The sequence below is a fragment of the Numenius arquata genome, chromosome 12 (genome assembly GCF_964106895.1).
Source record: "Numenius arquata chromosome 12, bNumArq3.hap1.1, whole genome shotgun sequence".
Classification (NCBI taxonomy): Eukaryota; Metazoa; Chordata; class Aves; order Charadriiformes; family Scolopacidae; genus Numenius; species Numenius arquata.
Window position 1 is genome coordinate 9,616,364 of NC_133587.1, and position 12,356 is coordinate 9,628,719.

At 44.1% G+C, this 12,356-nt stretch overlaps 1 protein-coding gene across 2 annotated transcripts in view; it reads left to right on the plus strand.

Moving 5' to 3' along the window:
* Positions 1-1,489: 1,489 nt before the first annotated feature.
* The window catches only part of PREX1 (phosphatidylinositol-3,4,5-trisphosphate dependent Rac exchange factor 1), a 164,117-nt gene continuing 153,250 nt past the window's right edge, over positions 1,490-12,356 (plus strand). For both annotated transcript variants that reach the window (XM_074157699.1, XM_074157700.1), the window contains exon 1: positions 1,490-1,710. In XM_074157699.1, the coding sequence (XP_074013800.1) occupies positions 1,546-1,710 (165 nt within the window). In that variant the 5' untranslated portion in view covers positions 1,490-1,545. The remainder of the gene's footprint in view (positions 1,711-12,356) is intronic.

Sequence of the window (12,356 nt, forward strand, 5' to 3'; positions counted from 1 at the left end):
TGGCACGGAAGTCTCTAACAGCTTATTTCTGCACGTGTGTGTTCTGGTGCGAGTATTCCCGTATGTACTTCTGTGTACGGGTTGTGTTTGTGTGTCCCCCCTCAGGGCTCTGCAGAGGAGCGGGGGGCATAGATCGGGTGCAGTTCTCTGTACATGCAGGTAGCCATGGTGTGTTTATCTCCCTGTGCGGTGTTAACGTGGTGTGTGGGGGGTGATCCCAGTGTCTGGGTGTGCTGTGTGAACGCTGCGTGTGGTGTGTGAGCGTACGCTGTGGGGAGCGCAAGTGTGTGGTGTGTGAAGTGCGTGGGAAGGGGGGATGTGAGTGCAGGGTGTGTGAGATGTGTGTGAGGTGTGTGCAAGTGAGGGGTGTGAGGGGGTGTGAGTGGTGTGAGGGAGCATGGGTGCGTGTGAGGTGGGTGTGTGTAGAGGTGTGTACAGGGGGGTGAGGGAGTGCGGGGGTGAGGGGTGTGTGTGGTGAGGAGATGAAGGTGTGCGGGGTGTGTGAGGTGTGTGTGGGGGGATGAGGGAGCGTGGGTGTGAGGGGGTGTGTGTAGGTGTGACGGAGTGTAGGGTGTGAGGTGTGGGAATGTGGGGTGTGAGGTGTGTATGCATGCATGGGGTATGGAGTGTGAGGGAGTGCAGGGTGCCTGGTTGGTGTGAGGGGCTGCAGGTGTGAGGTGAGTGTGAGGGGTGTGTGTACGGGGGGGTGAGGGAATATGGGTGTGAGGGGTGTGCATGTAGGTGTGAGGGAGTGGGGAGTGTGAGGGGTGTGCAAGTAGGTGTGAGGGAGCGGGGAGTGTGAGGGGTGTGCATGTAGGTGTGAGGGAGTGGGGAGTGTGAGGGGTGTGCATGTAGATGTGAGGGAGTGGGGAGTGTGAGGGGTGCATGTGCGTGGGGTGAGGAGATGAGGGAGCAGGGGTGTGAGGTGGGGGGCATGAGGGGGTGTGAGGTGTGTGTGTGTGTGGTGAGGAGATGAGGGACCGCAAGTGTGAGGTGTGTGCGGGGGGGGTGAAGGAGTGCGGGTGTGAGATGGGTAGGTGTGAGGGAGTGCAGGGTGTGAGGTGAGCGTGGGAGCGCGGGTGTGAGGTGTGTGTGCGGGTGTGTGTTGTCTCTGGAGGTGTGAGGCAGCGTGTGTGGAGAGTGAGGCCGCGCTCCCGCCTCGCCGCCCCGCCAGGCCGCTGCCCGCCGCTGGCCCGGTCAGGCCCCCAGGGGCCGGGCTCCACCGCCTTCGCCCTCCCCGTCCCGCCCTCGCCGCCCGCCTCTCGGTCCCCACCCCCCCCCCCCGCCTCCCCGCCGCCGGTGCTTCCCTTCCCTCTTCATTCAGCGCTGCCTCGCCGCTGAGCGCTCTCCGCGCCGCTACCCCGGCATGTCCCGCAGCCGGGCTCCCCTCAGCCACCGGCCCCTGTAGCGCCTCCACACGCGGGCGAGGCAGGGCCGAGGGGGCGGCAGGGGGGGGCCGTTGCCCAACCGCGCCGGACACCGCGCGGCCATGGGGGGCTCCTGAGGCGGTGGGGAAGCGGAACGCCTGGCCCCGCGGCCGCCACCATGGAGGCGCCACCGCCGCAGCCGCCACCCGGCGCCCCCAGCGCCGCGGACCCCGCCGGCTGCCCCAAGGACACCGACCGCCAGCTGCGCCTCCGCCTCTGCGTCCTGAACGAGATCCTCAGCACCGAGCGGGACTACGTGGGGACCCTCCACTTCCTGCAGTCGGTGAGCGGCGCCGCGGGGCGCGGGCGGGGGAAGCCCCCTCAGGGGCACCGGCGGGGCTGGGCGGGCGGCCCGGCCCGGCGCTGAGGGGAGCGGAGCGAGCGGCTCCTCCTCGGGCGGGCTGGGGGCTGCGGGCGAGTCGGCAGCGCTCGGCACAACTTGTGGGAAGCGCCTGGGGCCAGGCCCGCTCCGGCGGGGGGGAGTTTCCTCTGCCCGAGAGGCTGGGGGGGGACTTTGGGGAGGATGTGCGAGAGGCCGGCGTGGGCCCACCGTGGGCAGAGCGGGACCGCCAGAAACCGCGTTTTCTCCGCCGGTGAGGAGGAACCCTGCCGCCGGAGCCATGGAGCATCCTGGCGGTGTCTCTGCCTCCCCGGGGGGTGACAGGGACGGATCCTGAAGTGAATCGGCTTTTCAGAATGCCTCATCCCCTTTGTTGTGTTGTTTAGAAGTTCCTGTTGTTTAGAAGTTCCTGCTCGGAAACTATCCTTACTGCCTGTTATTTATAAATAAGTATTATATATATTTTTTCTTTAATGGTAAACATAAATATGTGATCGGGCCGGGTGTGTCTGTGCATGTGGAGACAATTATACCCGCCTCTGAAATTATCCACGGACTAGTTCAGAAGTAAAACTCCATCTGGATATTTCCTTTTTCCTATATAGGCTCTATATGTGGAATTCATCAGCATACCACCACACTCCTGCAAATAACAAGGAGAGCCTGCAGTAAAAGTTACTAGATAACAGATACGTCATAAAAAAGAAGAAGAATAAACTATTTGATCACACAGAGATCAAGAATCAAAGCAAGGGAAGTCTCTGCAGAGATTTCTAAAAGATTGGACAGGGCAGAAATTCTTTCTGGTGTTTTGCTAGATAAGTACTAAACCCTGATTTCATCTAAATGGGCTTAGACCCTGGACCCTTTTTGACTTGTCTTTCTGGCAAGGTTTTTGTTTGTTTGTTTTTTAAAATCAGTTTTTCTTCAGTGTTTTTCAGATTCACCCAAGTGGCAAACTATCTAGCATAAAAGATAAATGAAAAGGATGTGGTTGCTTTATGAACTAGTCTCTACTTAAATCCTCCTTTTCTCTAGCAAATAGTTGAACTCAGAGTCTTTAATTTCAGAAAGCTTCTGACTAAAGTGCCAGTTAGCTTCCTTTAGAACTGGGATTCTGCCTCAGTGTGAGATTCTTAAAAAAGCTGCAAATTGCAAAAGTGCCCCACCCTACAGACCAAACAAAACAAAACAAAAACTTTCAGAAAACTCCTCTGTCCTAAGTACTGAATTTGAAATTTTGTCAACTGCAGGCTGGAATGCAGATTCAAGCTGCATATATTTTTAGCTTTGGTTCTTACAGCTGAATGCATTCACAGTGTTAACTAATGGGATTTTCATATATTAAAAAGCAAAACAAGTAATTTATTTATATTGATTGACTTGGCAGTTTTCATGAGAGCAGTAGTGAGTAATACGCCTCAGGTAATGGCGGAAGATACTGACAGAGTACACTTGGCTGTGTTCTCAGGATGGCACTGCAGACAGAGCCCATCACAGTCGCTTTGTTACTAGCTGCTAGGTGTAGACTGGCTGTAGTATTATCTTGGGGGGTTGACTCTGATGGTGCAGCTCTACCGCCGTGTGGAGTTTGTGTTTTGGTAACTATGTTTGAATAAAGCACTGAGGGGCAGGATCTTGCCTATCTCTAGGCCTTGGTTCAGAACACCGTTCACACACAGGCTTAACTTTAAGCATGTGTTGAATGTTCATGTGCTGTCCTAAATAATGGTGGTTTCTTCAATTGTTGACCTAGTTCTTATGGGCTGAGTCTCTGTACAACTGCATTCAGATAGTCGAATGGTGTTAGCACCAAGGAAAGGAGAATGAGGATCTACTGCAGTATGTGGGGGTAAAAAGAGCTGTAGTGGTGTGAAATATTTTCTGCATAAGTTTGGTGGTTGGCCATAACTTAATACCTTCTAACAAGATATCACAAAGGAGAGAATTTTGCTCTGCCTCCCACACTGAACAGCTGACATGACATAGATGGGTAGTATCATCTATATAGTCACTGGAATTACAGGCTGTTATAGGGGAAGAGTTTTGCCTTATGACACTAATAAAAGTAATGCTGTAGCACTGGGATCCTGTATTCTCAAATTTACTTGGGTCTCACAGATGAAGTCCACTTTACTCCCATTAGTTTTTTTTTCTGAGTGCTCTGACATTACTGCATAGGAACTGCTGCTCCTGCCCCAAGGGTCTCTTTCTTACCATCTCATGTTCTGTGTGAGTAGCACTTACCTAGTGCAAAGTAGATGTGAACTATTACACTTTCTGGGGTAATGCACCCAGTTAACACTCAAACATGGTTGGATGATGTTGTGGTTTGGTTTTTTTTAGTGTGCATTGTACTGAAATTGATTGTACTTCCATATGTTGCAGAAGCAATTTTGGCAGTAGTGGAGAAAAGACTGCAGTTCTGTGCAGGACAGTTGCATTTCCCAGATCTTATGGAAGCTTGTTCCTGTCAAGCATGAGATTAGAAATGTGAGGGGTACAGGTTCCTTTGCTTAAGAAACTTTTAATAGCTTTGATAAATAAAGAAAGGCTAAATCTCATATCTTTCCATTGTCAGAATGAGTTTTCCCTAAGTAGGATGGGACAGTTGTGCTTTAGAAAAAGGTTAGGTGAGGGAATTTGTGCTCTTTGTTAAATATTTACTATTGAAGCCCTAGTCCTCATTAAGTATTCTCAATAAACAATGTTTTAAAAAGCAAACATCTACATTCTATGGGTTTATTCACAGCACAGAGGTTGCTTGCTAGCAGCAGCTTCCTGTGTTCCCTGGTAATGTAAAAGAATCTCTTAAGTATTTAATACTATGGATTTGCAGATAAATCAATGTAACTTTGATTTATTAAAAGTATTTTGTTCCTCCTTAGAAGACTAATATGTGACCATGTTAAAGGGAAGGTTTCCTTTTTCATTTCTTTTTTTTGTATGCTTAGAAACCTTTCCCTGCTAAGCTGCAGGGAAATAGGTTAGCTATAAACACAAGGACTCAGTCCTTATTTGCTCTGTGTAAAAGCTTGTGGTCCTTATTTTGCTTCCATAGATTAATAAAGTAGGTATCATTAATGTTATAGAACATGTAGTTCTCTTTTCTCACACTAAAAATTGTGTTAGTTGCCATGAAGAACATTTTGCTATGTGTTGTGCTCATCTAATAAAAATGCTCCAGATGTTTACCTATTTAAATAAAAGATAGTCTCTAAAATCTGTTATATTGCATACCTCAATTCTGACAAAAAGGAGTTATCTGCAAATTTAACTTAGATGTCCCGTGCTACTACAGCTAAATTAGTCTATTCAGTCTGTAATACATACAGTTAATGCTTTACTGTGTATGTTGTTTGTAACATTTTTATCCCATTGAATTTTGGACACAAGAAGGCGTTCCTTGTTAGTTTTGCTCCTGCTTAGTTTCTGGTACTGGGGTTGATAGGTCCCATTACAGTATTATGTGTCAGAACTGTGAATGAAACCAGGTAGTTCTTCTCTGTTTTTTCTTGATCTTGCAAGGTGAGATGATAAATTCCAAGGGATATAGCTATTTATTGTATTTTTTTAAAATGGAGTCTGGATCTTTTATTAAGTGGTGATACAATAGAGACATGATACTCACATATCATGATTTGGACAGTCTTACCTTTCCTAGACTAAGCCTCAAAATGAGGAGTTACCATGCTGAGAGAGGGGAAGCTTTTCTACCAGCTCACAGCTGATGACCTGAAGCTATTGATTTGATTAGGAATATGCACAGGTTGTATTGTGTCCTGTCTTATTTGCCACTTTGTTTGGCAGGTATCATGTTGCAAGATACAGAATTGTCCTTGAAGAAATGCTGTGTAAATCAGGAGTATTAATAGATAATACTGTTATGCAGATATGTTAATAAATTTACTAATAAAGGCTTATTACACAGCCAGACCTTTTAAGCAGCAGGGAGAACTACAGGGAATGGATGAATATATACTGCTGCCAATGTCATTAAAGAATTACTGATCAAATAAGAAGCAAAGTGGAAAATTGTTAGAAGCTAATGGAACTTTACTAAAAGTTACTGATGGAGTAAGATAAACTTCAAAGAGATAAAGGCAGATAATTTTGTTGTAAGTCTCTGGTGAGATCATAAACCATAAGGATTTTCAGTCTCCAGGCTTCAAGATTCAATTAAGCCTTTGCCTGCCTTTGGCCTCTTTTAACTCTCTGCAATGTATGTAGAAATGTTTACACTTTATATGTGATCTTGTAAATATTTCTTTTCTATATGACAAAATTAAACCAGGTGATAATTTAGTTTGAGTGACCAGCGAGTAAATGTCAAAGCATCTGTTTGGTAGCACATGGTCTTGCACATGAATATGTGGCTGAGAGCAGAGTCTTGGGGAACTGAGGTGCAATGTCCACACATTGCAGCCTTTAAGCTTACCCATTCTCTAGGTATCTGTTCTTGGCATGTGTTGTCAATCTGTATGGAAAAGTCACAGACAGTTCATTGAGAAAAGAAACGTTGTGGTTTGTTTGAGTGCCACATGGTCATTCCACAGAATCCCAGTCAAATCTGTGATACCAGTATTGCAGTAATTGAAGACCAGTTTTCAAGTAAGGAGACAGAGAAGCCCTGAGCAATTTCAGACATACTCATTGACCATCATTCTAAAAATAGATTGAATAGTGGGTACACAACAGTTAGATGTCAGTATTTAAAGGTTTGGTTTACCAGTTGGTAGATATAATCATATGAATTGCATGTGAAAGAGTAGTAACAGTAATTATCCAATACACTAGATTGCAAAGGTAGGTATGTTGTTGCATACACTTTTTTTTTTTTCTTCCCATCCTTTAATTTTAGTGAACGCTTAGCTCTAAACGTGCACATGCAGCTCCCACAACTTAGTCAGGTAATTGCAAGTATATAAAGCCAAATTGTTCTCCACATTGTATATAAATACGGCTCTTTCATCTTTCCAAAGACAAACCACCAACTTGTAAATTTTAATGTCAGAATGACAGGATGTACTTTTAGTTTGAGCAATTGCAGTGTGTTCTGTGCAGGCATGAAAACAGTATGAAAGTTGAATTCTCCTTATCAGACAGGTATCAAGTTGGATAAGTAGTTGTACCAGGACTATTTTTAGGTTTTAATATTATGCCATCCTTTATTTTTTATGAAGACTAGAAGTCTTTTTCCTTCTTAGCAATTGTATAAATATGTTACGTTAGGACACGTGCCATCAGATAAATTAACCCACATCCTACAGACTCAAAATATTTATGTTATGCTCCCTTTTCTTGCTTGCTTTGTAGTTGTAATTGATCTAGTATCTCTGGATTTTGCACTCCACCCATCTTGAAATATGATAAGCATCACGGGTCTTTTTTTTTTTTTTTTCTCTTCATATTTCACAATCTTGTTTGCATCCAAGATTAGGGCTCTGGTGCTCAGATAGAGTAGCAAACAGACCATTTGTCTCAGCTGTGAGGTGTGGTTTCCTGTCCTACCCTGTTCTCTGCCTGTTTCACCCTCAGTAGGTACAGATAAACCCTTGATTCTGGAAGGTGAACCATATGGTTTGGGTAATGTTGCTCCTTTATTATGAGACAGCTAAAAGAGCAATTGGGGAGAGGAAGGCGATGGAAAAGGAAATTTGTTTGGAAGTAATCTAAATTACCTTTGCTGTTCTGTTGTTTCAGTCCATTAGTCACATGCACTTACTTATGGCCAATTGTTACAAATGTGAATGATGAAGATTTTCTATTGTTGAGTCTTAGCAATGTGATATTTTTCTTAAAATCCCAGTTCCTGACATTGAGGAGGATCACAGCTTTCATTTTGAATGGTGTGTTTGTAGCCTCTCTTGTTGTAAAGTGAAGTTTGAAGCTATAACAACAGCAAAACATAAATGCTTGTGAGTTTTTAGGAGCTTATGTTATGAGTCTTGAATATTTGGGGCTGGCAATTCTGCTGGTATTCTATTCAGACTAAGTGTAGTGCAAAATTAGCTGTTAAAGGCTGAAATGCAAACAGATTAAAAGGTTCTTTTGCTCTGGATAAAAAGAGAGAATGTGAAGAAAACAGTCTGGGTATAGAAAGTGAAGCAGAAGTGAAAAACAGAAAAGCAAAACAAAGCAAAGAGAAAGCTCTGAAAATATTTATTCATCTGAGCCTGTGGTCTGCTGAGCCCAGTTTATGAGCCACGGGCCTAAGAGGTGGGATGGAGGGACAGGTTCTTTTCTGCTCTGAGATGCATGTCTGAGCTTAATTTTCCACTTGGAAAATTGTGTGACCAGCCCATGCCTTTTGCAGCGAGGCTTTACAAATCAAAGGTGTGTAGGAGTGCAGCAGATTTTTCATACGAACAGAGCTGTTTAGTTCTTTTTGCACTCTCACAGAATCCCCACAATGAGAAAATACCAATAAATCCCCTATGTAGTTTCACCAGTTTACTGCCACACAGGTGAGAACTAAAACTCCTTTGTCTTTGCTTCCCTTAGCTCGTTCCAGCTTGGGGTGCATCTGACTCTTGTTACCCTTTATCTCAGACCTACTTTGGTCTCATTACATCCTTCAGATGAGGTGTTTGACCTGACTTTGGCTCTGCATCTCTCTCTCCCTCTTCTCAGCTGCAGTGATACCATCAATCAGCCCTTTTGCCATTTGTCCCTCCCTCTCACTTCAGGGGTGCCAGTTGTTGTCTGAACATGTGTCAGGATCTCGGGGGGGAGGAGGGAGAGGTTGGCTGCCCAGTGCTTTCCCAGCGCCACATGGGTGCCTCTGCAACAAAACTCCCTTGCAATAGCAGTCTAGGAGCTGAGTGAGCATAAGGGAGGGACAGAGACCCTGGGCTTTGGTAGGAAAAGGCATGTGGATCAAAAAGTGAAACAAACGTCATGGACAGCAGAAATTATTTGAGTGAGTTGCTCCACACATAGCTTAGTTTAGAATAGAATAGACTATTTCAATTGGAAGGGACCTACAGCGATCATCTAGTCCAACTGCCTGACTAACTCAGGGCTGACCAAGTTATAGCATGTTATTAAGGGCATTGTCCAAATGCCTTTTAAACACTGACAGGCTTGAGGCATTGAATGCATTTTATACAGGTTTTGGCTGATTTTTGCAGGAAGCAGACTGATGCTCATTAAGGGAGCTTCCTAAATACAGGAAGAGAAAAAGTGTGAAAACTTTGCTAATTTTCCACTTCCCAGGTGACACAGAGTTTGTGTTGTAGGCAGGAGTACTGCTTTGCAGGGGTGCGAAATGCCGTTGTACAGTTTTACATTGTATCATACAATCATGAAAAATGGTCATGGAGAGGATCTTGAAAAACCATCTATCATGTTCTGATCTGAAAGGAGGGTAATTTCTGATGGTTTATCCTGGTGTTTAGATGTCCTTATTATTAGAAATGTCTTCCTAGTGCCTAAAGTAATGTCTAATCTTCTTTTCTTTGCAGTGAGCACAGAGGTGATCTCTTTCTCTTTGCATTAATCCCTCAAGTATTTCAGACTAGACTAAATTTGCAAATTATTTAACTCTTTCATCTCAAAAACTATTCAATTTTACCTCAGATAATTCCTGTGCTGTGATCTGGTTTCTCTAATCTCTGTTTCTTGAACTCTTGTGCCTGCATTTTGGTCACTAGACACTCCCGAGGCTTTAGCAGTACTGAGTGAGGGAATGAATTACTTCACATTTTTTGTACATTGTACAGGAATATTATTGTAGCACAGGAGCCTTAAGAAAGGTTTATCTGAGTTTGTACCTGTATTTGAGTAACAACTCATTGCTTGTACCGGTGACCATGACTAGGTGTCTGCATAGAGGATTTATGGGAGCAGTCTAATAGTTAGACTTCTGGGATGTACTCTGGAAGGGCAACACTGAACTCTCCTTAAGAGAAAGAATGATGTGCTTTCAATCCAGCTTTCCTATGCTCAGATCCTGGCACTCCCAGAGGCATCCTGCTCTGAGAGGGCATCTGAGGCTTGAAAAAGCAGGGTCTCCCAAGTGCAGTGTCTGCCTGCAGGCATCCAGATGAGTCTGTGACAGATGAAGCTTTCAAGAAATTACTTATTTCTGTTGCCTGCCTGTTGTTTGCTTCAGGCATTTGCAAGAAAATATAAGGGACTATGTGTGAATTTCCCTCTCTTTTTCCAGCTGTAGAATCCCTTTTCTGTTATTTTTTGTTTCCAGCCTCAAATGGGTTCTCAGCTTGCAATGGGTGTTTTCTTGGTAAAGGGCTTGCACAGTTGTACTGTTTTTAGGATGTAAATGGTGATGCATGTTTTAACTTTGGTGATGCATGTTTTAACTTTGGTGATGCATGTTTTAACTTTGGTGATGCTTGAAATCCCTGTTCAATGGCAGTCTGTACTGGTCACCACCAGAGAGAGGAATGCTGACCCACATATACTTGCTTGTCCCCTAGGCCTTTGTCATCTGCGAAGACTACCATCAGTTTTTTTGCATGAAATGAGGATTTAATGACAAAGTTTGCAGAAACCTTATTTGACCTCTTGGATCTTGTTGGACCAAGCCTTTCCTGTGGCAAAGAGTTTCAGATCTACTGTACTTCATCTCCTTTTTTGAGATATTCCTGAAATTAAGAAATAGAAATATATTGTGTGGACTTATCTAGTTCGTGTATTTTTTTTTTCATTTGCAAATAACAATTGCCATGACTGCAGAAATCAGTTTTGTGGATCAAATATTTGAAATTGTCCTGAATGGTTGTATCTGCCAGTTTCTCTGACTGGGCAAGGTTTCTTTGCAGTTGTATTTCAGCCAGGCCCTTTTGTTTTGTGCTTTAGATGACATGAAAACATGTGTAGCTCACTAATGCTCCTGCTTATTACCATTGTCTTTGTATTGTGGTGGGACACTTAATCCGTATTTACACAGCAGTATTTCCATTAAATGCTCTGAATTGGCAGATGATCCCTTGATTAGTGCAATCAAAGGTGTGCACAAAGGTGTGTTTCAGAGTGCATGAAGGCTGTTTGAATTAAGGACGTGAAAAGTAGGGTTGGACTTGTGGCATAGGGTGCCTGTTATTTCCTCTGTTGGGGTGGCTTTAATCTCTTCCTCCCCTGCCACCCTTTTTGTCTCCATTTCTGTCTTGATGTTTTGTGTTCTGTTTTCAACTTGTGTTGAAGCAACTAGTCCTGTCTCTTTGAAGGACGGACTGGAAGCATCGCTATCTTATCGTGTTTCTTATCTATTTTCAAGAGTTCCCATTTAGCAGTGGGAATGACTGCAGCATTCTCAGCCTTTAACAGCTAGAGGCAAGAAAAAGATTTGAAATATGCAACAATGTAATTTCTCAATCCGCTACAGAGACTTCATTGTGGAGCAATGCAACTCATGCAAAGACATCTCTCATACTGAGGCTGAATGTTACCTTTTACTACGTTTCCCTCCTGGACCACAAACTGAGGCTTGGGCTGGGGGTTGCACCAACAGCGTGCCTGAGACCTGAGCAAAGTATTGGATTTAAATATTACTCCGGATGAAGATTCTTGCTTGATTGCCTAGCCAAGCCTGATTAAACCTTTAACAATGCCTTCTGCACGTATGATTGAGTCAAGCTGTAGCGGACATTCAGAACTGTAGTAGATCTGTACTGGGAGAGAACCTCAGGGTAGTTATCTGGACTAAAATGCCTGACTCCTGCATAGACACTCTCCTTCACCCTTCTGTAGAAGCCACTCATCTGAAGAAGCCTCAGCTCCCTTTGAACTGCAGATCTCAAGACCAGCCTAAGAGAAAACAGCTCTGTGGTGAGAAAACAGTTCCTTCACTCTTTCTAATGAGCCCTCCTCCTTAGAAGAATAACTCATTGCTTACACAGCTGATAGCCATATGTCAAGCCATGAGATAGTGATTGCCCAAAGCTGAATGGGAGCTCTGATAGGCCCGTTGACACTTAGTGACAGAAAGACAGGTCTTCATCATTCTGGGCATCGTGACACTTATGTATGAAAGCCTACCTGCTTTTTCACCCAGTGCTGTTAGAACAAGGACTTGTCACAAACGGGCTGGCAATGCAACTTCCTACAGTTCCAGAAACAGCTGCAATTTTTTGTCATAAATCTTTCAGTTGCAGAGAGGTCAACAGATTTCTACATCTTGATTATTTAAAGATTAGGGTGGTTAATCAGATGATGGAACTGTGGAACTGAGTTAAAGGAGCATTTATGTTCATGTAAGAATATTGAGTCAATCTCACTACTATTGCCATTGCTAGAATTACTTCTATGGAAGCATATCAGCCATACAAATAACACCTTGATGCAACTCATCTGATGTCTCATGACTCATGGAGTAAATTTTGTGACCATTCTCAGCCTGACTTTCATTTAGTACTTCTTGTTTTGCTTGTGGTCAGTTCTTGTGCCAACAGGTTAATTTGCTTATGTAAAATTAGGACTTTTTTTTTTATAAACACTGTCTTTTAGTCCTTAAAAGTCTTTGTAGACTAGTTGTTTAGTTGGTCCGCTAATACACTTTCAGGTGCTGTGTTTTGTTTTGTTTTTTTAAAAAAAGGAGCAAACAAACTAGTATGCAGGGTGCTTAT